Source organism: Phyllobates terribilis, unplaced genomic scaffold, assembly GCF_046119375.1.
Source record: "Phyllobates terribilis strain yellow unplaced genomic scaffold, ASM4611937v1 Scaffold_2__4_contigs__length_985480577, whole genome shotgun sequence".
Taxonomy (NCBI): domain Eukaryota; kingdom Metazoa; phylum Chordata; class Amphibia; order Anura; family Dendrobatidae; genus Phyllobates; species Phyllobates terribilis.
The window spans coordinates 450,949,812-450,974,298 of NW_027362762.1; the positions used below are offsets into that span (position 1 = coordinate 450,949,812).

Below are 24,487 nucleotides of genomic sequence, written 5' to 3' on the forward strand. Positions count from 1 at the left end.
TTTTTTTATTTAAACAGGGCCAAACATTTATATCAAGAAAGGGTTGTCCTAGTAGTGGAGTTAGCAGACTGTTAGCGACTGATATGTACCATGCACCCCAGCACTCCGCTCTGTATCATAAGTGGTCTCCCACTTCATGGCTCTTGCTCCTAACCAATAAACTTTTTCTTGAAAAGTGTTTCTTGTTGACTTTTTCAAAGATATACAGAAAGAAATACCAACTGGATTATCAATCCCAATGTAACAATATAACCATACAAAGAATTTGATAGCAATAAGGCTCACAAAATTGTCCAGGCAGCAAAGTAATAACTTGCCATTATAATAAATTTAGGGCCTTGTGAATAGAGCCTAAAAGGCACGCTATAATATACAGATATAAGTGAACATCAGGGGTAATACCACAGCTGATCATGGAATATTTAGTAGGGAAGACATGTCACAACGGTGGCTCCTATTATAGGACCCCGCTCAAATTCAGTGTGGTTTGTTTTGTTTTTTTAACACCTGTGGCAACGGGACAGAACGAAAAACCTGAACTCATTGATTAAGAGGTGTGTCCCAATACTAGCGTTTGTATAAAAAGCACATTACAAGTGCTTCCCCCAGTCATCACGACAGACACGTCAGAAAACACTTCTAGAATAGTGGCTGGATTTAGTCCTGATCCGTCTAATCTATGAAGTAACAGTAAACATGTTGTAACCAGAGAAGACATATAGCATGCCCAGGAACAAGAACATCCTGCTCCGCCGGTCTGCTAATACTTAGTACACACAACCAGACTGTCCTCAGAAATGGGAGATGATGCCGCTTCTTCTGCCATCCCTTCTTCATGCGCATTATCCACCTACATGAGCAATGTGACAGCTCAGGGATACAAGGGAGATGATAAGTCGGAACAAGACCCAGATCGCAAAATAACAGAGTACTACTGCTTCCACTTATTCATTGTGCCTTTTACAAAAACGCAAGGGGCTGAGCATAAATAACGGGGGAGATTTATCAAACTAAATTAGTTAGAATTAAAGTCTCTTTGAAATCACTTTTCCTTATGGCAGAGCCGACGTTATTTAGGCCACATTTATCAAATTTTGCATGACGTTTGATAAATTTGGCACACTTTAAGATATTGGGTTACTGTTTAGAAATGTTACTCCCCTTTTTACGACATCCCCTTTCGGGAGTGAATTTGTGACTTTGTAACAAATTAGGAATGAATAAATCTCGCTAAAACCCTATTTGCATAGCTAAGCATGGCAACTTCTGAAAAGTGTCCAAAGCAGGGTAAAATTGCAAAAAGTCACAATTTTCTTTTATACAAAAAAGGTGGGTGCCTAAATTTGCCAATTTTGATGCTGCAAAAAAAAATGGCATAAAGTCCTTCATACAGACCCCTTTTAGTGGCAAAAATCTGTCTTTATGACTATATTTACTAGAATAAAAAAATGGTATGGGCTAATATACTGCACCATGTACTAAAATTATACATTTCAGACAAAAAGCCAACTTTTGAAAGTATAAATTTGGCGTACAGTGACATAACTTGAAGCTTGTATGCCCCAATACAGAATCTCTAATAGTGCCCAAAATTATCCCTAGTCTTTTATAGTATGTATACTCGAATACTGGCCATAGCGACCTTTCGGGTATCTCTAAACTCGGAGGCCTGTGTACGGCTGCAAATCTTGCATCCACTACCGTTAAAAGGAACCTGACACCTGATTTATGTTGCCTGAACTACATATAGCATGAATCAGTCTGGCTCCATCATTTTAGACAGGTAAGTTGTATTCTGAAATGCTGTAACATTTGATGAAATGTACATTTAAGATCTGGCCGGGCACCATGCCATTTGGGTGACTAGTCCATGAGGCTGATCCTCGGTGGCTTCTCCATGCTCCACTCTCCTTGAGTGACAGCTATCTACCTACCGCTACCTTGGCCTAGTCACTTGAGTCAAATGGTCCCTGGCGGGCTTTTAAATTTATATATCTCTGAAAAGCCGCAGCATCCAATTCAGTAAAACATCTGTCTGAAATGATGGAGATGGGCTCCAATTCATGCAGCCTGTAGGTTCACTCTCAGGCCCAGCTGGAACATTTTAAGAATATCTAGTTTGAGGATTAAGCAATATTGCTTAATATACCCCTATGTTTGTCTTAGTTTATTCTGCTTGATTAGATTTCAGGAGACTGTTTGTACCAAACACCAGATTAGAAACGGGAAATAACAGAATAAGAAAGCATTTCCAGTAAACTGCAAGGATCAGCACTTTCCTATTTTTGGAATCTATTTTTCTATACAAAGACAAGAAAAAAGGAAAGATGTCGTCTAACAAACTAGTCAAAGAGAATAGAATTGAAAAAAAAGTGGCAAAATAAACAAGCGGGATATTTTTTTTTTTATTATTTATTTAGTTATTTTTTTAGAAACTAATAAAGTTGAGAATAATTCAAACTGGGGATTCAAATAGTAGAATGAATTAATGCAATTAAAATTGATTTTGGGGGGACTTAAAGGGGTATTCTGTGCTACATAAATGATCACATATCCAATGGATAAATAATAACTGAAAATTTGATGCAAGATCCCCACTTGTAGCCAGAACAAAAGGACTTGTGTCCACGTTCTGCCCATCAGCCTGGAGGAATTGAAGAGCACGTTTGTCATGTCCTACCACCCCATTCTAAATCTATGGCACAGACAGGGACAGTCGAGTGCAAAATTAAAAACAAAAATCTAAAAATTCTAATACACTATTAAAAATACTAAAAAAAAAAAAATGAATAAAAAGGCTATACAAAAATAGAGACTTAGTATGTCAAACGATGAGTGGACATAAACCACCTTTGCCAATTGAATATGTATACAAGATAAACATACAATGTATAGACCAGGAGAAATCACCAGAGATATTAATATATAATAGCTCAAAATAAGTGATGAATAGGTAACAGTAAAAAAAAAAAAAAAAAAAAAACTACAAGTTTGGCAATAATATAAAAAATAAATAACTAAAAAATCATGGAAGTATAGAAATTAATAGGTACCACATTCAATTATTACAATGTACAAAGAAGGTAAGTATTTAAAAAGTGCAAAAAATATATAATTAAATATAGAAAACAAATGTTTAATATTTATATGATGCTCCATGTATACATACTGTAACTATATCTTCATTTTAGTGGGGCAACTTGTATTGTCTGTCTGTGTATGTGTCTGCCTCTGGCTCCTCCCCTCTCCATAGAACTTTATAAGCACCAACTTATCTACTACTATGTCATTAGGGAAGATATGTATTCACCAAAAACAGATTTTATCCATGAAACAAGAGTGAAAAAAAAAACAATCCAGGAGGAGGAAAAAAAAAAACATTTCTCTGATAAGATATTACAAAGTTTTCCTTTGTACTATTGATTTCTTAAAAAAATATATAATTTAAAACCATGGTTATTCTTTAGATTTATAAAAAATAAATTAAATTTGCGAAGGGAATAATACATATGTGAACTTTAACTACATGGTGATGGCTGGATGATATTTTGAATGATACACTATGTGATTGTAAGCCATCACATACAACACATATGCATTGGAAGAAATTGGAATAGGTCTTTAAATACTTTACTTAAGCAATTAGGAAACTTGTTTCTTTAGAAACCCTTATCAATGAACTCCGCTGCATAGTGTGTGGTATTACAGACTGATAGACAACTTGTGAAACGTGGTCACAAAACTTGTACTTTGTTCATGTCATAGCTATTAAATATTTGCTTACAACAATCAAAAATAAAACAATACGTTTGACCCAGGACAATTAGGAATATAAAAACAAGACTTCTAAAATCATTATACGGATTTGTGCACAGTTTTTTCTCTAAGGTTTTGGTGCAGTAACTCACTAAATACTCCTCCAAATCTCAAACGTCTTAAAAACTTAGGGTGCGACTTATCAAATCTTTTTCGAGAGATTTCTGCCTTAAAAAAAAAAAGTTTTGAAAAGTTACAGGTTATTTTGCACAATGCAAGGTTGCGTAAAAAAAAAAAAAAGTGACTTCTGGTGTTTTCACGCCATTCTCGCCCCAGCTCTAACAAAGTGGGCAGAACTGGGGTGGGATAGACATGGTGACTACAGCTTGACAGATTTATAATGAGTGTCGGCATTCTCTACCCCAAAAATGTTACTCTAGCAGGGGCTGGAGTGAGATTTGTTGTGAGGCACACATAGCGTCCGCTCCAATATGCCCCTAATCAAGTCTGGTGAGAGAATCGGTGGTCTTGAGGAATCGCCCCCAAAGTCTTTTTCAGGCGGAATCTGCATGAACAAGCACTGAAAAACTTGATGCTGTGTGTGGTGGTGCCTAGAAAAGTAAATAGAGAAATCTGAGGGCTCTTTTTAAATTGGAGTCTGATCTGGGGTCTGATTAACTTATTCGGGTCTACGGCCTAATAAATTTATAAGTTAAAGAAGTTGTCCACTATTTTTACATTGATGCCCCATCCGTAGGATAGGGCATCAATGTCTGATCGGCCGGGGTCCCACAACCAGCAACCCCGCCGATCAGCTGTTATCAGTGCCTGCGGCAGCCGCTGGCCGGATGTGCTCACCTGCGGTGCTTGGCCGTCAAGCTGTAGTGCCCGCCGCGGGGTACAGCACATCCCCTCCTACAACTAGACGGCCAAACTCCGCACGTAAGCACTGGCGGCCGCCGCCGTCACCGATAACAGCTGATTGGCAGAGATGCAGAGTGCGGGACCCCAGCTGGTCAGACATTGATGCCCTATCCTACAGATGGGGCATCAATGTAAAAGTAGGCGACAACTTCTTTAAGTCGTGGGTCTGATTATTTTAGAAGGATCAGAATTGTGTTCAGGGTCTGAATAATACACAACCATACCTTAAATTATGAATTCCCTGTCACTCCAGAGATGCCAAGCCTGAGGCTATGTGCGTAAGAACAGGAAAATCCGCAGCGTTTTTCATGCGTTATTTTCCACTGCATTGTATTGGAAAAAAGCAGACCAAAACAAAAAGAATGGACATGCTGTTTCTTTTTCTGCACATGATCTTGCAAAATGTCATTGCAAACCTTATCCCCTGATTTCCTATGTGTTTTTTGGCCCATTTCTGCATGGGAAAAACGCACCAAAAATGCACTGTGTGCACATAGCCTGAGCTGTCAGTGTTTATATAATTTTTGTAATCTGATTTGTGTGTGATGCATCAGCACTAAATAGTGTAAGTTGGTGAAGTGAGAAAAATATAGGCATAAATTCAATTTATGGGATAAAATAACTAAAAATTGGCATCTGCATATGTATTCACTCCTTTTGCTATGAAGCCCCTAAAAATTTCGGAAGCAAGCAATTACCTTCATAAGTGACATGCTTAGTGAAAGGAAGTCCACCTGTGTGCAATCTAAGTGTCACATGGTCTGTCAGTATATACACACCTTTTCTGAAAGTCCACAGAGGCTGCTGCAACACCATTGATCAAGAGGCACCACTAACCGAACAACACCATGAAGACCAAGGAGATCTCCAAACAAGTCAGGGACTTAAGTTGTTGAGAAGTACAAGTCAGGGTTGGGTTATAGAAAAATATCTCAATCTTTGATGATCCCCCAGAGCACCATCAAATCCATTATCATCAAATGAAAAGAACATGGTACCACAACAAACCTGCCAAGAGAGAACCGCCCACCAAAACTCTCAGCCCGGGCAAGGAGGGCATTAATCAGAGAGGCAACAAAGACCAAAGGTAACCCTGAAGGAGCTGCAGAGTTCCCAAGCAGAAACTGGAGTATCTGTTCATACCACCACAATAAGCCGTACACTCCATAGAAGTGGCCTTTATGAAAGAGTGGGCAGAAAAAAGCCTTTACTTACAGTCAAAAATTGTAAGGCTTATTTTGAGTTTGCCAAAAGACAAGCAGGAAACTCCCCAAATGTATGGAGGAAGATGCTGTTGTCAGATGAGACCAAAATCAAATTTTTTGTCACCAAGGTAAACGCTACGTCTGGAGCCAAACCAACACAGCTCATCACCTCAAGAACACCATCCCTATAGTAACACATGGTGGCAGCATCATGCTGTGGGGAAGTTTGTTGGCAGCAAGGACAAGGAAAATGGTCTGAGTCGAGGGGAAGATGGATGGTGCGAAATAAAGGGATATTCTTGAGCAAAACCTGTTTCAGGCTGTCTGTGATTTGAGACTGGGACAGAGTTTCATCTTCCAACAAGACAATGACCTAAAGCATACTGCTGAAGCGACACTCAAATGGTTTAAGGAGAAACATGTAAATGTTTTGGAGTGGCCTAGTCAAAGCCCAGACCTTAATCCAATTGAGAATCTGTGGTCAGACTTGAAGATTGCTGTTCACCAGAAGAAACTATTTAACTTGAAAGAGCTGGAGAAGTTTTGCCTTGAAGAAAGGGCAAAAATCCCAGTGGCAAGATGTGTAAAGCACATAGAGACTTATCCAAAGCGACTTGCAGCCACAAAAGGAGGCTCTACAAAGTACTGACTTTAGGGAGTGAATAGTTATGCACACTGAAGTTTTCAGTTATTTTGTCCTATTTGTTGTTTGCTTCACAATAAAAAGAAAACCAAATGTTCAGAGTTGTAGGCATGTTCTTTACATGAACCGATGCAAACCCTCAAAAAAAACAACAAAGTGACGTTCCAGGTTGTGAGGTAGCAAAACACAAAAAATGACAAGGGGGTGAATATTCTTGCAAGCCACTGTATCTTTAGGAATATATAGGATATCAGTTTAGGGAAAGAAGACGGCCAGGCTGGGGTGCCATTTGCGTCTATAACTAGGATGCCAACGTCCGCTGTTAGGTAGTGGTCAGAAATAGGGTGAAATGGGGTCAGCTGAATTATTTAACCCTATAGCCCTTCTATATATTTGGTCTTTTTAAATCATATTTTGGTGTTAGATTATATTAAAATACCAAAGCAAATAAAGTATTGGACTTTTAAAGAGGAAGACACCTACTATATTATGTTTTTCTTTACAACAGCAATTTAGTGGGCAATTGTGCCATCAGTTCAAGGATTTGTATACACAGACTGACTGTGCGCATAGACTTCTATGGTTCTCGGATAAGCACTGTTTACACAGGACAATGCACCGCTGAGAACAATGATTGTTTGTGCTGTGCAAAAGATAATCTCATCAGATGAACGAGCATTATGCACATATGCAGCCAGTTTACATCATCGTGAAACAAACGTTTTTAAGAAGGCGCGTTCACAATTAACTTTCAGTGTAAAATGCAGCATAACTTTTACATGGAGCTAGGAAATGCTGATGGGGTACCAATCAAAAGAAGAGTATGGGGTCTAGCACTTTCTAGCTAAGCCTCTGTGTATTCCAGCCAGAAACAATCACAACCTATTCACTGGATAAGTAATAACTGTTAGATCCTGACTATTAGGATCCCTATCAATTGTTGACCTGTAATAATAATAATTTAATTTCTATAGCGCCAACATATTCCACAGCACTTTACAATTCATCAAGTGTTAGCAGAAATCCTAATAACGTTTTTATGGAGCAACAAAAAGAATACTTGACCATCACGTCATACAAGCTCCTACCTCACTATGGATAGGCAAGACAGGCAATTCTGGACGCCATCACTATTGCAATCAGTGAGGGTAGGGCCCATGATGCTACATTTATTAGCTAACCAGTGGATCAGAATGAAACATTTCTATGTTTAATAAAAAAATGCATTTCTTTTTAGTCTGAAATTTTACATTTTTAATCCACGAATTTTCAGACTCCTTAATATGCAGTTGCAGCCTGATCCAAGATTCATGTGGGCTTATCTCGCCCAGCAATATAATTTTGCACACAAACACACATATTTATTTTTATATATATATATATATATATATATATATATATATATATATATATATATATATATATATATATATATATATATATATATATATATATATATATATATATATATATATATAATATGTGTGTACAGACCAAAAGTTTGGACACACCTTCTCATTTGAAGATTTTTCTGTATTTTCATGACTATGAAAATTGTACATTCACACTGAAGGCATCAAAACTATGAATTAACACATGTGGAATTATATACTTAACAAAAAAGTGTGAAACAACTGAAAATATGTCTTATATTCTAGGTTCTTCAAAGTAGCCACCTTTTGCTTTGATGACTGCTTTGCACACTCTTGGCATTCTCTTGATGAGCTTCAAGAGGTAGTCACCGGAAATGGTTTTCACTTCACAGGTGTGCCCTGTCAGGTTTAATAAGTGGGATTTCTTGCCTTATAAATGGGGTTGGGACCATCAGTTGTGTTGTGCAGAAGTCAGGTGGATACACAGCTGATAGTCCTACTGAATAGACTGTTAGAATTTGTATTATGGCAAGAAAAAAAGCAGCTAAGTAAAGAAAAACGAGTGGCCATCATTACTTTAAGAAATGAAGGTCAGTCAGTCCAAAAAATTGGGAAAACTTCGAAAGTGTCCCCAAGTGCAGTTGCAAAAACCATCAAGCGCTACAAAGAAACTGGCTCACATGAGGACCGCCCCAGGAAAGGAAGACCAAGAGCCACCTCTGCTTCTGAGGAGAAGTTTATCCGAGTCACCAGCCTCAGAAATCGCAGGTTAACAGCAGCTCAGATTAGAGACCAGGTCAATGCCACACAGAGTTATACCAGCAGACACATCTCTTCAACAACTGTTAAGAGGAGACTTTGTACAGCAGGCTTTCATGGTAAAATAGCTGCTAGGAAACCACTGCTAAGGACAGGCAACAAGCAGAAGAGACTTATTTGGGCTAAAGAACACAAGGAATGGACATTAGACCAGTGGAAATTTGTGCTTTGGTCAGAGGAGTCCAAATTTGAGATCTTTGGTTTCAACCACCGTGTCTTTGTGCGACGCAGAAAAGGTGAACGGATTGACTCTACATGCCTGTCCTGTCTAGCCTTTTTTTCTTGATGCTTATGAGTGGCTTGCACCGTGCAGTGAACCCTCTGTATTTACTTTCATGCAGTCTTCTCTTTATGGTAGATTTGGATATTGATACGCCTACCTCCTGGAGAGTGTTGTTCACTTGGTTGGCTGTTGTGAAGGGGTTTCTCTTCACCATGGAGATTATTCTGCGATCATCCACCACTGTTGTCTTCAGTGAGCGCCCAGGTCTTTTTGCATTGATGAGTTCACCAGTGCTTTTTCTTTCCTTCTCCGGATGTAACAAACTGTAGATTTTGCCACTCCTAATATTGTAGCAATTTCTCGGATGGGTTTTTTCTGTTTTTGCAGCTTAAGGATGGCTTGTTTCACCTACATTGAGAGCTCCTTTGACCGCATGTTTACTTCACAGCAAAACCTTCCAAATGCAAGCACCACACCTCAAATCAACTCCAGGTCTTTTATCTGCTTAATTGAGAATGACTTAACGAAGGGATTGCCCACACCTGTCCATGAAATAGCCTTGGAGTCAACTGTCCAATTACTTTTGGTCCCTTTAAAAACAGGTTAAGGAGCTGAAATTCCTAAACCCCTCATCCAATTTTAATGTGGATACCCTCAAATGAAAGCTGAAAGTCTGAACTTCAACTGCATCTGAATTGTTTTGTTTAAAATTCATTGTGGTAATGTCTAGCACCAAAATTAGAAAAATGTTGTCTCTGTCCAAATATATATGGACCTAACTGTGTGTGTATGTGTGTGTATGTGTGTGTGTGTGTGTGTGTGTATGTGTGTGTATGTGTGTGTATGTGTGTGTATGTGTGTATATATATATATATATATATATATATATATATATATATATATATATATATATATATATATATATATATATATATATAATCACACCATATACTTGAGCGAGTCTCATCTGATTTAGGAAAGGATCTACCACATGCTGTGATTTTTTTCGCACACAGACTCAGTCAGTTTAAAAAAAAAGTCCACCTGCACTGCCTGATTGAATAACATTCGTTATTCAATTACAGGGGTTGTCTGGGCCTAGCATATTGCTGAAGGTCTGGTACCCGGCACCAGCTGAGAAAAGCAGCTCAGCTCTTACTGAAGAAAATAGGAGCTGAGCGGTTCTCAACAACGGCCACTACACAGTGAATGGAAGAGTAATCAAGAACATAAGCCTGAAAACCACTTTAAAAACAAGTTTGTGATGGTTCTGACTAAACGTACAGGGAAAACAGTGTTCTCCATCATTAGATGAAGAACCTGAGATGATGGCAATGGCCCTACTTCTATATGCAATAAACTTCTCCTCAGGATCTGAATCACTCCAGCTATTCCACGTTCACACTATCAGTATTTGACCTCAGTATTTGTAGGCCAAAACCAGGAGTGGGTGATACATACAGAAGTGGTGACGTGTTTCTATTATACTTTTCCTCTGACTGTTCCACTCCTGGATTTGGCTTACAGATACTGATGTAAAATACTGACCAAATACAGATAATGTGAACGCGACCTACTCATTAGCTGATCTCTTCTTTTTCTACACCTGTTCTGTGCCACGGAAAATCCTCATCAAGTAGAGTCCACAACCAGTCTGCTAAAGGGTCATCATCTGTAAAGACTGAAGTGAAGATCCATGCAAGCGGCAACTTTATACTGCATCCATACTCCATCATCATCATCATCATCAATAATTCAGAATGGCAATGCTAACTTGGCATGACACAGACCACGTCTCTTTCTCCTTCAATGTAAATTCACTTGGTCATCATTATACAATGTATAAAAAAATAAAATAAATGAAAAGGCACATGGCAACATAATGTAAGGCATTAATTTAACCGTGATTTGTGAGATCGGATACACTGATGTAAGTAATATCACACGGTCTTACACTAAATATGCTAAATTGAAACTGCAGACATAAAGAGATTGTCCCATAGTCATGTTTGGATAGGTGATAACTTGCTGATTGGTGGGGGTCTCGTCAGTTGAGGCCATCACCGTCCAGGATACTGATGGCGATAGCAGAGCATTATCCCATAGAAAACTCATACACAACCATTGCTTTTTTATCAAATAGGATATGCCAGAGCCCCAGTCTTGGAATCAGTAGGGTTCCAGTGGTCAGATCCCACTGATCAGCAAGTGGTCATCTACCCTGTGAATAAGTGATAACTTTCCAAGTGATAGCATGCCTTCAGCTTCACAAGAAAACGATAATAGTGCAAGACTCTGCGGCATAATAATTTTTCTAAATTATTCTACTAGTGATTTATTGCAGATAAACCACAGTACGGACCGCCCGAAGTCTGTGCTGCGGGCTACACTAAACTAAGCAACGTCCTTCTCCTGCTGTTGGCTGCCATCTTCAGTGCAGGAGCGCGCGTCATAGGACTTCAGAGAGCTCACTCGCAGGCTGAAGACAGTTGCAGAGAGCGACGAGCTTCATTTAGTAGAGCCCACAGCACAGGCTCCGGGCAGTCCATACTACGGGTTAACAGCAAACAATTTTAATAGAGTAATTTGGAAACATGATTATACTGCCAAGCTCTGGCCTGTAAACTATTACTTGTAACAGTGGAGGTACACTTTAATGAGGTTCCCTGGGAAATTTACTAAAACAAATAATACACATTTAAATATTAAACATTTTTCTAAATACCTTTATACAGCAAAAGGGTATGCTTCATCTACTGCACTCTGTCAGGATTCCAAGATGGCAGCTGTCAATCACAACCAATCCTAGATCTCAGGACACGCAGTAGGATGGACTGTGTGAAGCACGAGACAGAGGTCACGTCAGAGCAGCGTCCTGTCAGGCATCAAGAGGTCACGTCAGAGCAGCGTCCTGTCAGGCATCAAGAGGTCACGTCAGAGCAGCGTCCTGTCACGCATCAAGAGGTCACGTCAGAGCAGCGTCCTGTCAGGCATCAAGAGGTCACGTCAGAGCAGCGTCCTGTCAGGCATCAAGAGGTCACGTCAGAGCAGCGTCCTGTCAGGCATCAAGAGGTCACGTCAGAGCAGCGTCCTGTCAGGCATCAAGAGGTCACGTCAGAGCAGCGTCCTGTCAGGCATCAAGAGGTCACGTCAGAGCAGCGTCCTGTCAGGCATCAAGAGGTCACGTCAGAGCAGCGTCCTGTCAGGCATCAAGAGGTCACGTCAGAGCAGCATCCTGTCAGGCATCAAGAGGTCACGTCAGAGCAGCATCCTGTCAGGCATCAAGAGGTCACGTCAGAGCAGCGTCCTGTCAGGCATCAAGAGGTCACGTCAGAGCAGCGTCCTGTCAGGCATCAAGAGGTCACGTCAGAGCAGCGTCCTGTCAGGCATCAAGAGGTCACGTCAGAGCAGCGTCCTGTCAGGCATCATGAACCCACACTCCTCTGTTCAGTCAACCTGACAGGACTAAAGGAGAAGATGAACCCCTTTCTTTATCGGACGGAGAATGGAAATTCATCTAGGTCAGTCTGACAGTTTTAGTGTATCTGTCTCTTACTTCACGCAGTCAGTCCTACTGAATGTCCTGGCAGTTGCCATGTTTAAAATCCTGACAGAGTGCAGTATATAAAGCATACGAATTTGCTAAATAAAGGTACTCCATTGCTGGCGATTCCCACAGACGCTGGCAATGGAGGAGAGGGAGAAGTTACTTTCTCCGTCTCCTCCGTACCTGTGCTGTGATTCTCTCATGAGAGAGGATCTGAGAGCATAGAGCACTGAGACTCGGCTCACACTCACAGCAGAGCAGGAGCAGAGTGTCATTGACATATCGGCTCAGTTCTCTCACATAACAGAATCAATGGCAGTTTGACTCCGGACTAAAGGGGAGAGTCACACGGTCGTATAACTCGGACGAGGATCGCATCGCATCGCAGTGTACGGACTGGCCGTCAGCTGCATAGAAATACATGCTGTCACGCTCTTGTAGGGAGCCGCCGGACAGTCAGAGTTGTGATCCTCATCCGATGTTTATGGCCGTGTGACTCTCCCCTGAGGATGAATCACAATACCACACACAGGCCAAGGACAAGCAGTCAGTCCTGACAGGCGTCTGCATATCCCCTTATGTACATGATAAAGGCTCTCATTTAGCAGACAGTAACAGAAGTAATCTTTGTTGTCCATAGCAATCAATCAGAACACAGCTTATATTTATCCAGAGTAGTATAAGAAATGAGAGCTGAGCTGTGGTTGGTGGCTGTGGGGAATGCTGACAGCCTTACTATGAGGCAGTCTATAATGGGGCTGTGGGATCAGACATGTCAGCGGAGGTGATGGCAGTCGGCTGATCCCTCTTATTTTGTCTACAGCCACATTAAGAAATAAAGAGGTCATGTAGGGGGAAGCTATCCGGGGTCATACTATGTGGGTAGAGAGAGAACCAGTATTCTTTACAGGAGATCCTGCCAATGGCGCTGTACACACGATCACCTGCGGACAGTCCGCGGGCAGCACGGACAGGTCACTGACAGCCATGAGAGAGACACGTCCGGTACATCCGAGCTCCGGAGCTGCCGCCAGCAGGCACTGCGTGAGGGACCGTATATAATCGCAGGCACCGGACACTGCCGCAGCTGATCACTGACAGCACGGCAGCCCAGCGGACACCGGCACCACTCACCTCCTCCACTGCTTCTCACCAGCGATCTGTCACACTCGCCGGGTCACTGCACCGGAAGCCGCGTCACCTCTGGCAGCGCCCCCTACTGGCTTCTCGCGTCATCAAAGTGAGACGTCAGCGGCGTGGAACCCGAGATTGCGCCGGCTTCTTCTGGGTTTCCGCAGCCTCGCTTTCGCTACCATTTTACCTGGTTTTACGGAACTTATCGAGTAGACAGTGGCGAGCGAGCAGTAAAGCAAAGCGCAGTGAAATAGCGGCGATGACGTCACACGCGTGCGACATGTAGGATCAGGAAGTGACTAGAACCCAACGTGGGAGGCTGGGCTCCGGGTGAGGGCTCCTGTCTTACTCTCTATCTGCCGTATTAGCAGCCTAGCAGGGAGGGCGTTTACGGTAAGGGAGAAGTATGGACGGCATAGGCATCGTACACTGGGTACGAGTGGGGTAGAGGCACAGCGGCCAATCAGATTCCAGCACTTATTTTTCAGGGCTAGTTTTTGCAATGAAAGCTGCAGCCCTATTGGTTGTTATGGGTGATTACTCATTTTATTGCAGTTTCCACACATATCTCCACTGCATCCTGACCTATAACGGCAGTGTCACTCGTCTAACTACAAACCGTATGCTTTCTCTTACCTGATGCAGACGATAGATGAGGGGAATGTTCACACTGCGCTCCAAAGAGTCTTCCTACTCATCTCTATTAGAAAAGGGCTTACCGTTGAAATGTTCAGGCTATTGAGCGTCTTTTAATCCCTTGGTGGAGAAACAAAAGCGAATGTCCATTCTTTGAAGTGGCTCCTAACAGAAAACACTCTAAACTAGGCGACGTCCAATCAGAAAAAACACTTCAGGGAAAAAAAAAAAAAAAGTTTCCTGAAGCAGTTTCCACTACAAAAGTCATAGTTTTTGATCGTCAGAAACAAAAACTCAATGAACATACCCGAAAGCTGCAGGTTTTTTTGAGGTCGATACCATTGAACTTCTTCAGGTTTTCCATTTGGGTCCTCCAGATAAGGCCCCCTGCTGGCATTTCTTATTGCCCATGTGGAGCGCGTGTTCTCCTTGGGGCAGAATATTTAGACAGTCTTAGGCTATGTTAACATGTGGCGTTTTTTTTTTTCTGCAGACAAAACCTGCTCTCTTGCCTTTAAAAAAGCAACCTCTAAAAAGCAGGTTTTGCTGCGTTTTTGTCTGGGTACATTTGTCTCTTGAGCATGCTGATAAAGTTTAGTGCATAAAAAAATAATAATAATATACCTGATTCAACTTCCTCAGGTTTTGGCACCAAAACCTGACGCCTGCTTTTTTTTGCTGTGTTTTTGCACTACCAATGGTGAAAAACCCTGAAAGTAGAGACATGCTGCATTTTGCAGAAACGCAGCTCTGTGACAAAACAGGAAAAAAACCAAGGTGTGTCTTGAGACTTCTGAAATCTCATAGACTTTGCTGGTACTGTAAACCGCAGGTAAAATTTTGCATAAAAAAGCAACGTGTGAACATAGCCTTGTAATTGACGATATTTATCACATTTTATGCATTTTTAGACTGTCCTACACATATCAAATTTCAGGCTATGTCCCAATCACACTATTATACCAGGTTTTCATTAGGTCACTCCTCTTTTCGAACAAGTTGTAAAAAGTTCCTAGAACGTATAACTGATCTTATACCATGGAAATTTTTGTATGTATTTTTATACTTATACATTTTTCATAAGTGGAAAAGACCACTTGACCTTCCACTCAAGCTTCAAAATGAGCATTAGGTTGCTGTAACATGTCAACTTTGACTGTAACACAAGGGTTGGCCAAAAATTGTTACTTATTGCTGCACAATACAAGTGAATGGGGTCGCAATGTGATCCCAAAGGTACCGCGACGAGCAAGTCTCAAAAAGTCATACCTGGTTGGATTTTTTTTGCAACTTGCTTGTTTCAGTTACAGTATCCTCGGTCGCTATGCGAACCCATTCACCTATAGTGTGGTGCAATGCTGTAGCTACACCTAGCTATCTTTGGCCATGTGACAGGTGTCGCTGTGTAGTCCCAGCCTAAATCACTTGCCACAGATACACATGCTGCCACCACTAATCAAACAAATGAGGTGAGGAGTCCGCAAAATACACATTGCTATCAGTCAAAAGGCCTAACAATGTCTGAAAGGTTGTGGATTCTTTAGGGCAGAGTTCCCCAACTCCAGTCCTCAAGAGCCACCAACTCATCATGTTTTCAGTATTTCCTTAAAATTGCCCATGTTTTAATTCCATCACTCATGCAATACTAAGGAAATGCTGAAAACCTGATCTCTTAGTGGCTCTTGAGGACTGGAGTTGAGGAACACTGCTTTAAAGCATACAAGCTCCAAATTATTAAAGTTTTAGGTTTTAATATAAAAAGTACAGTGCTTATAAGAAAATGAATAAAAGTAGACAAAATAAGGTGACATACAAATGTCATATACAGTTATAAAATAAAAAGAGAAATAACAATAATTACCTTTAAGTGTTTCAGTCTATAGACTTGTTTCCCTGGTGGTAGGAGAATGATAGGACATACTCAGGCCTGTTGTTCCAGCAATCTTTTTATATCCCCAGCCCTGGGCTCAGGTTTCCTGGACAGCCGATCATTTTACAAATGAAATTTTAGGTCTACAATTGGATAGTGAGCTAATAAGGCGACAAGTACAATGACTATTTAATAGGCTAGTTTCTTGCATCCTCTTACTATAGGGGGGAATTTCTATTTGGGTTAACATATGTTCATTCACCCATTCTTTGAAGCTTATACTAACCAGGCCTAGATGTCAAGAATGGCAAGCTCTACTCCAAGAGATAAATCCCCCCATGGCTCTGGTTCCTGCAACCCCCATGGCACAGCCTACAATAAAAGCTCAAAGTTTTATGGTCCATTGTGCAAAGTTAACCATGTAGATGTCAGACATATCCTAATATTACATTTATTACCAATCAATCGCTTTGGGGTTTGTTTGTTTGTTTGCTCTTATCAGACATTTATTGCCTGTTCTGTGGATAGGTGATATATAAAGATTATTATTAGTAGTGATAAATGTCACTACTGGCACAAGATAACCCCTGTCCGATTCACTGGCAGCATGTATCAGACTCTGGCTATATGATTTTAGCCATTCATGTTTAACTCTGTTTAACTTTAATGCTGCTGCTTTTCAGAGAAGCTTCAAAAGTTGCCGGGGACTGAGCCCCACGGGAGACTAGTTGGATACGTGGGTCACCAGTGGCTTCTCTCTGCCCGCTGCTCTTTAGTGCTTGTATACTGAGACACCTGTCAGGCACTGGCAGCGGGCAGGGAGAAGCTGCCATAGACCCCCCAGTGCAGCTTGGTCCCCAGCAGATTTTAAAGTGTGTTTTTGTGTCTGAAATGCCGCATTGTTTCAAAGTCAAATATACATGGCTGAAATCATGTGTTGGGCACTATGTATCAGCTGTCAGGTTCACTTTAACATACATTTTCACTTCAGCTCTATCAGGGATGGATTATTGGAAAAAAAAAAAAAACAATCACTGGAATACAAACCCCACCTGCCCTCATACAGTACACTCACACCACAGAAAAAAATGCAGCATGCAATGCACAGCCATCATTATTTATTCTCGCCACTCCCATAAATGTATAAACCATCAACACAAGAAGATAAATATAAGTTGTACATGCAAACATCTAATCAAGGACTGGCATACACTTGATTTATCAGTGGGGGGGCAGGGATTCTCTATTTAGTGTGTGTGATGATTTCACGATCATATCAGCCCCTTGCTGGCTGAAGAGCGCACATACTGATGGTAAAAACGGGCACACGGATGACACACTGATGGTAAAAACGGGCACACGGATGACACACTGATGGTAAAAACGGGCACACGGATGACACACTGATGGTAAAAACGGGCACACGGATGACACACTGATGGTAAAAACGGGCACACGGATGACACTGATGGTAAAAACGGACACTCGGATGACACACTGATGGTAAAAACGGGCACACGGATGACACACTGATGGTAAAAACGGGCACACGGATGACACACTGATGGTAAAAACGGGCACACGGATGACACACTGATGGTAAAAACGGGCACACGGATGACACTGATGGTAAAAACAGACACTCGGATGACACACTGATGGTAAAAACGGGCACACGGATGACACACTGATGGTAAAAACGGGCACACGGATGACACACTGATGGTAAAAACGGGCACACTGATGGTAAAAACGGGCACACGGATGACACACTGATGGTAAAAACGGGCACACGGATGACACACTGATGGTAAAAACGGACACTCGGATGACACACGGATGGTAAAAACGGACACATGGATAACACCAGTACCATTTTTTCACGGACATATGAATGAGGCCTTACATGAACCCTTGCTTTATCCATGATGTATTCCAACGGGTCCAAATGACCTTTTCGATCATATCCAGTAGCCAAATGCAATACGCAGTACACTTCTGTTTATCCCTTACCTTAAATTCTTGGATAGCTTACACTTTGTACAGCTTCAGGTGAAACGAATTTAATACATGTCCTTATGTGCTTGACATGCCAAGCTTCTTGTGATCCTCTCCTGGATGTCTGCAGCAACAGCTGGTATCGGAACACATGGTTGTCTTCTTTTTTTTAGTTGTGCATTGACAAAGAATCACACAACTTCTTCCCCATAACACAAATATGGCTGAATACTAATAGTTTGCTGAAACAGGAAAGTATTAGTATAATTGTTTTTTTTTATAGCTGTAAAATGTCAGTTTCTGCAGGTTATTGAGGATTATTACCGCTTGACTGTTTGTTAATTGAAAATGCTGAATTGTTAATGTAGTAGTATGATGTGCTTTTTGCACTGAGCTTCTGTCTAGCTTCTTTTCCGGTATGGGTAAAACTGTAATGTATTTCCTTTCTGTTTCTTTAGATTTACAATGGATTACATTTCACACCCTGGAGCTCTGACCCTGGCTGCTGGGATAGCCTGTGGCCTCTTTCTAGGTTGGAGGCTGCGTGGCCGTCAAGGACAAATCCGAAACCTCACAAGCGTTGCAGGAAATGACGTGGGAAGTGAAGCAAGTGTTATGGGAGAAAGTGGTGAATTCAAGATGGTTCTAGTAGTCCGTAATGATTTAAAAATGGGAAAAGGAAAAGTGGCTGCCCAGTGCTCACATGCTGCAGTATCTGCCTACAAGCAGCTCCAAAAAAGAAATCCTGATTTACTCAAGCAATGGGAATACTGTGGACAACCAAAAGTAGTGCTGAAAGCACCTGATGAAGCCACACTAGTTGAACTTCTGTCTCATGCAAAGCAGCTGGGATTAACCATTAGTTTGATACAGGATGCTGGCCGTACACAGATAGCACCTGGATCGCGAACGGTCCTAGGAGTCGGGCCAGGTCCTGCCAACTTAATTGATCAAGTGACTGGAGGATTAAAACTCTACTGATGTCTCTATGCATTTTGTAATGAATATACTGTCAGACAAAGTAGCAGTTTACTGAATTTTACATTAAAATGTTTGCTAAGGCTTTTGTATCATGGACATATTTTTACTCCCCTTTGCTGGCTTTTCCTTTCTAGCAGTTGTCATTTACAATTTCCTTTCTATATAATTTGTGACTGAGGCTTGTGTCTAAGGGGTAACATTTTTTCTTGTGGAGAGTGACAAGCCAAGCCTGGCATGTCAGAGTAAGGAAACTTATCAGCCATGCATGGTCCTCTGGAAAATTAAATATGCAAATAGTCTCTTCAGAGAGGAAGAAGACTAGAACTCTAGCGCCACCTACTGAAAGCAGTGATGAATGAGACTAAAAAACCAATGTGCCTATTGAGTGCCATGAATTAAAGAGGTTCTCCAGTTTTATGACAGCAGTATGATAAAATATGAAAAAAAAGCTTATGCTCATCTGTAAATTTCCCATCTCCTCCAGCACAGAGGTTCCCATGGTTTCTCTACGTTCTAAATAACCAAACTGCTAAGCGGGCTATAAACTTACATATGTTATGCGGGCCTTGAAATGAGATGTTTTAGAACAGGAAGCATTGGGGTCCGTTGTGACTTAGTGGTCACAATCATTCTTCCTGTAATTCAATTTATCTTGCAGTACACTAAGTTTTTTTGTGCAGATTTTCCCTGTAGAATTACCGTATTTTTCGGATTATAATACACACTTTTTCCTCCAAAAATTTTGGGGGAAAATGGGGGTGCGTCTTATAATCCGAATTGAGCGGTGGAGCGGGGTCCCAGGGTCGCTGCTGCCGGAAGCTTCTGGCGGAGGCAGGAGTTGGGTGATGGCTGTTGGACCCATGCTGGTAGGATGAGGTGTTCAGTGGTGTAGGGGCTCCGCCGACATTTTGTGAAAGCCGGAGCCCCGCACCTTCCATACTCTTCTATGCTGTGGACTCCGGGAAAATGGCCGCCGGAGGCAGCGCATTCTCAGATTGAGATCGGGAGCTGAGATCTCGATGCTGAGATCTCAATCTGAGCATGCGCCGCCTCCGGCAGCCATTTTCCCGGAGTCCACCGCATTAGAAAGTATGGAAAGTGCAGAGCTCCGGCTTTCACAAAATGTCTGCCTCCGAACACTCCGCCTCGGCCAGCAGCAATCCTGTGACCTGGGACCCCGCTCCACCAACGCTGCCGCCCCCCAGGTAAGCTGATTATAACACAAATGGGTCTATTGAAAAACATTTTTTTCCTATTTTCGTCCCCAAATTTTTGGGTGCGTCTTATAATCTGCAAAATACGGTACATTAGATGAAGAAAGTCTGTATGTAAATAATTCGTATGCATTTTAAGTGCGCATACCAAAAGGATACAAAAATCACAGGATCAAAAAAGCAATGAAAAAAAAAAACGTAAGTAACATTTTACTTAATAGGTGGAGAAATGCAGAAAATCTGCAACATCAACAGCTCACCAAATACTCATTGTGGGAGTGTAGCCTAAGTAAGAAAATAAGCAGAGAAGCGTTTACCATACCAAAAGAGGGATTTTTGGTACTCCACCGTAAAATCTTTCTTTGAGCCTTCATTGGGGGACACAGGTAACCATAGTGTATGCTGCTGTCGCTAGGAGGCTGACACTAGGCAAAAAAAAAAAAATTCGCTCGTCAGCAGTATACACCCACCGACTGGCACAAAGCTCGTCAGTTTAAGCTTAGAGTCAGTAGGAGGTAGACCTGGATTTAATTTCAGATCCTCCTGTTGTGTTTTATTCATCTTTTCCCTTTCTTTTTCAGATTCTCTCTACAGGGTGTAATTGCTCACCCTGTTTTCCCACAGACGAGCGACCAAGAGAGCAGCGTGGTGTCACCCACATGGCCCACTCTCGATCTGCTAGACAGGACACTCCCTATCCCCTGTCACCTCATGGTGCTTCAGGGTGATTACCGGTGGCCCGTCATTGCCTGTTCCCCACCCCAGCCCCTTCCTCGAAGCGGGCCGGGAGGAAGACTATGGTCCCTTTTAGGTGACCTTTCCCTTTCTTGTAGGGGTCGACACTGTCTTCTGCACCGTTTAGAACCAGACGGTGCGAGATGGAGGACATCTTCTCAGTTTCCAGGACCACCTTCTTTTACATCGGAGGGCCTCCTGATGCTGTCCTCGAGCAGAGAAGGAGGAGCCGGGACTTGCATGAAGATGTACTGTCCCTCTTCTCCAGTTTCCAAGGCTGCAGGTGTGCATCAGTGGCTTCTCCCTCCCGATGCTCTGTGACGGGTGCCATTTTTAACTGTCTTCTTCTTCTTACTCCTTGGCACGTCCCCAATGCGCTGCACATTGCTGCACACTTTTCTCCCTATTAGATCCTCGCTTCCTTCTCTGCCTCTTACACTTGTGACTGGTTGTGCCCCCCTCTAGCGTGCATCAGTGCACGGGTACCATCTCGGTCTCCTTCCTGCCTGTCTATACACGTCCCCTGGACGGACCGGACAATCAGCACATTACACTTGTGCATGCCCCTTTTTCCTCTACAACCTATCGAAAGACCCGTCTTATCAGTGAAGATCACAGCGTGCCCTGCTCGGGCCCACCCCCTTCTCTCCACGCTTCTGCCCTGTTAGTTTGCAGAAGCTCCAGCTGCAGCTCCGGTCTTCTCAGCATGGTGCCATTAACCTCCACTTCTGGACCAGCGTTTTTTCTCCGAATTCAACGCCGACAAGGCCTCTTTTTCCAAGGACCGGGTAGGCCCTGTCCAGGCTGTTTTTTCCTCGTGTCGTGACGACACATCGTGTGAGAGAAGTCACTCAACAGAGGGACCCACAAGCCTCCCATGTGGCAGCCCCTCCCTTGCAAGCCAGGCCTTTTATCTGACTGCTAAATGACTCTTAATATCTGCTTATATCTTTTTTACCACTACTATTGTGTTTGCATCTCAGACCATTATGTATATATAACCCTTATGTATATAGTGTATTGTCTAGTGTCCCCTTAAGGCGATTAAATATATAATTTAACCTTGGGCTGCTCTTTTATCTCGATCCACAAGTCCACACATCCGTTGTTTGGTTCAACTCACACGCTACCGGGGCTGATTCCTGGCCCGATATAATTCCCGTTACGGATCGGGGCTTATGTCTAATAGGAACTGGTTGCAGCTCTACCGGGCTGATAAGGTTCTGTTTCACTGGGGTCAGTGAGAGGGGCCTCTCAGCCTGGCAGGGGTGTGAGCGAGTGTGGTGCAACATCAATGACTGAGTGGGCCACCTCTTCTCACCCCCAGTACCTTCCTGGATCCGTGAGGACAGGGGCTGTCTGTGTAGAACTGTACCAATCTGGTACATCACGTTGGTGCAAAGGATGGATCCGTATCACATGATCTATCTGACGTAATAGCAACGTCAGGTGGGGACGCGGTGGTGATCCTTCACATGTAGTGGCAGCGGTGGGATTCTGCGTGATCTCTCTGGTGCCATTCCTCACAGGGGATGTTTTCGAAACATTGGGTTGATCTGGAAAAGCGCTTCTCTGGCAGAAAGCAATTAGATATTCTATATCCCTTTAATCCGGACTTTATTAGTAAGTGGACAGAGTCACCGGCCGTTGATCCGCCGGTCTCCCGCTTGTCCGCCAAGACTGTTCTGTCTTTACCTGATGATTCCTCTCTTAAGGATACCATCGACAGACGGATCAAGCCTCTAGCCAAATCAGCCTTCGAGGCTGCGAGTGCATCCCTCTGTCCTGCCTTTGCTTCCACATGGGTAGACAAATCTGTTTTCGCCTGGGCAAAGCTCCTCCTGGGCATCCTATCAGCCGCCTCTCCACCATAGCTGGCTGACCTTGCTGACCAAATTTCCCATGCATGGAAATACATGCTCATTGCATCCCTGGATGCTGCCAGTTGCTCAGCCCGCGTTACCAGCAATCTCATTGCTATATGACACATTCATTGCGTAAAGCCTGGAATGCGGATCTGGCTTTCAAGAAGTCCCTTACTAACCTCATCTTCCCGGGTTCTAGACTCTTTTTGGTTCTAAACTGGATCAGATAATTTTGGATGCTACAGGTGCTAAGAGCACCTCCCACCTTCAGCCTAAACCAAAACGTCCTTTTACAAGGAGACGTTCTCTTCAGTTTTGTCCCTTTTCCTCTCCAGGGACCTCCTCCCAGCAGGACCGCCCTTCCACCCAGCGGGAGAGACAAAAGTCGTCATTCAAGCCCTCCTCTAACTGGCTCTCAAGGGGTCGCTCTTCAAAGTCTTCTGGGTCCCACTCCCGTTCCAATAGGTCTTCCTCAGCATGACGGACCATCCTCACCTGGGACTTCTCCCAGCGTGGGCGGCTGTCTTCCCCTCTTCCGGGAAGCGTGGCTATCCGTGGTTGACGACGCCTGGATCAGAGAGATTGACTTCCGGCTACAAGATAGAATGTTCTTTTCCCCCAGGAAGACATTTTTTTCATGTCCCGCCCCCAAAACTTCAAGGTCAAGTCCCAGGTTTCTTTCAAGCCATCTCCTTTCTACTCCGACCAGGAGTCATCGTACCCATTCCCTCTCACGAGCGCTTTTCAGGTTTTTATTCCAACATTTTTGTTGCCCCTAAGTAGGACAGTGCAATCCTGGACCTCAAGTGTCTAAACTGACAAGTACGTCTCCGTCATTTCAGAATGGAGTCTCTTCGCCTGGTGATCACCTCGATGGAACTCGAGAAGTTTCTGTGCTCGGTAAACATTTGGGAATCCTACCTGCACTTTCTGATTTGCATACCACATCAGAGATTCCTCCAATTCACGATTCAGGGGAATCACTACCAATTCACTACGCTCCCCTTTGGCCTAGCCTCTGCTCCCAGTGTATTCACTAAGGTAATGGCAACCGTCACGGCCTTTCTGCGATCCAGAGGGATAGTAATTATTCCTTATCTGGACGATCTTTTGATCAATGGTCTGTCCTTCCAAGACTGTTGCCAGATCCTTCAGATCACATTGGATACGCTTGCTCGTCTCGGCTGGATAGTCAACACAGCAAAATCTTCCCTGATTCCGGCTCAACGACTAAAATTCCTGGGCATGTTGTTCGACGCAGCCTGCAGGTCTTACTCCCAGAAGAAAAGGTCTCTGCTCTATGGCTGGGGATTCGCTCTCTAAAGTGCCCATCCCCTCATTCCCTTCGCCTCTGCATGAGCGTTCTGGGGAAGATGATTGGTGCCATGGAAGCCATGCCCTCTGCCCATTTCCATACCCGTCCTCTCCAGCTGACCCTTCTGTCAACTTGGGACAAGAGGATCTCGCCTCTGGATTATCCCATTATACTGTCCACCCGAGTGAGGCAGTCGTTGACATGGTGGATTCTCTCCTCCTCCATTCGTCTCTGGAGATCATTCCTCCC

General features: G+C 42.9%; 2 protein-coding genes across 5 annotated transcripts in view; one reads left to right on the forward strand and one right to left on the reverse strand.

Annotated features, from left to right (window-relative positions):
* Positions 1-13,898, reverse strand: part of VMP1 (vacuole membrane protein 1) — a 169,302-nt gene extending 155,404 nt beyond the window's left edge. Inside the window, exon 1 of one of the 3 annotated variants that reach the window (XM_073665571.1) lies at positions 13,625-13,888. The gene's annotated coding sequence lies outside the window, so the exon portion shown is untranslated. Of the gene's footprint in view, positions 1-13,624 lie in introns of all 3 variants that reach the window. The other 2 variants (XM_073665563.1, XM_073665556.1) reach the window with 2 other exon arrangements.
* On the forward strand, positions 13,704-20,002 carry PTRH2 (peptidyl-tRNA hydrolase 2). 2 transcript variants are annotated; one of them, XM_073665587.1, is made up of 2 exons: positions 13,704-13,954; positions 18,587-20,002. In XM_073665587.1, exon 2 carries the CDS (start codon positions 18,594-18,596, stop codon positions 19,107-19,109), a length of 516 nt encoding a protein of 171 aa, XP_073521688.1. In that variant the 5' UTR covers positions 13,704-13,954; positions 18,587-18,593; the 3' UTR covers positions 19,110-20,002. The 2 variants fall into 2 exon arrangements, with proteins under 2 accessions (XP_073521688.1, XP_073521682.1); XM_073665581.1 differs by having other exon boundaries at positions 13,709-14,017; positions 18,587-19,996.
* The last annotated feature ends 4,485 nt before the right edge of the window (positions 20,003-24,487 follow it).

Bases quoted from the DNA above. Each gene is read 5' to 3' on its own strand.
- PTRH2 (XM_073665587.1), top strand. From the start codon at position 18,594: ATGGATTACATTTCACACCCTGGAGCTCTGACCCTGGCTGCTGGGATA.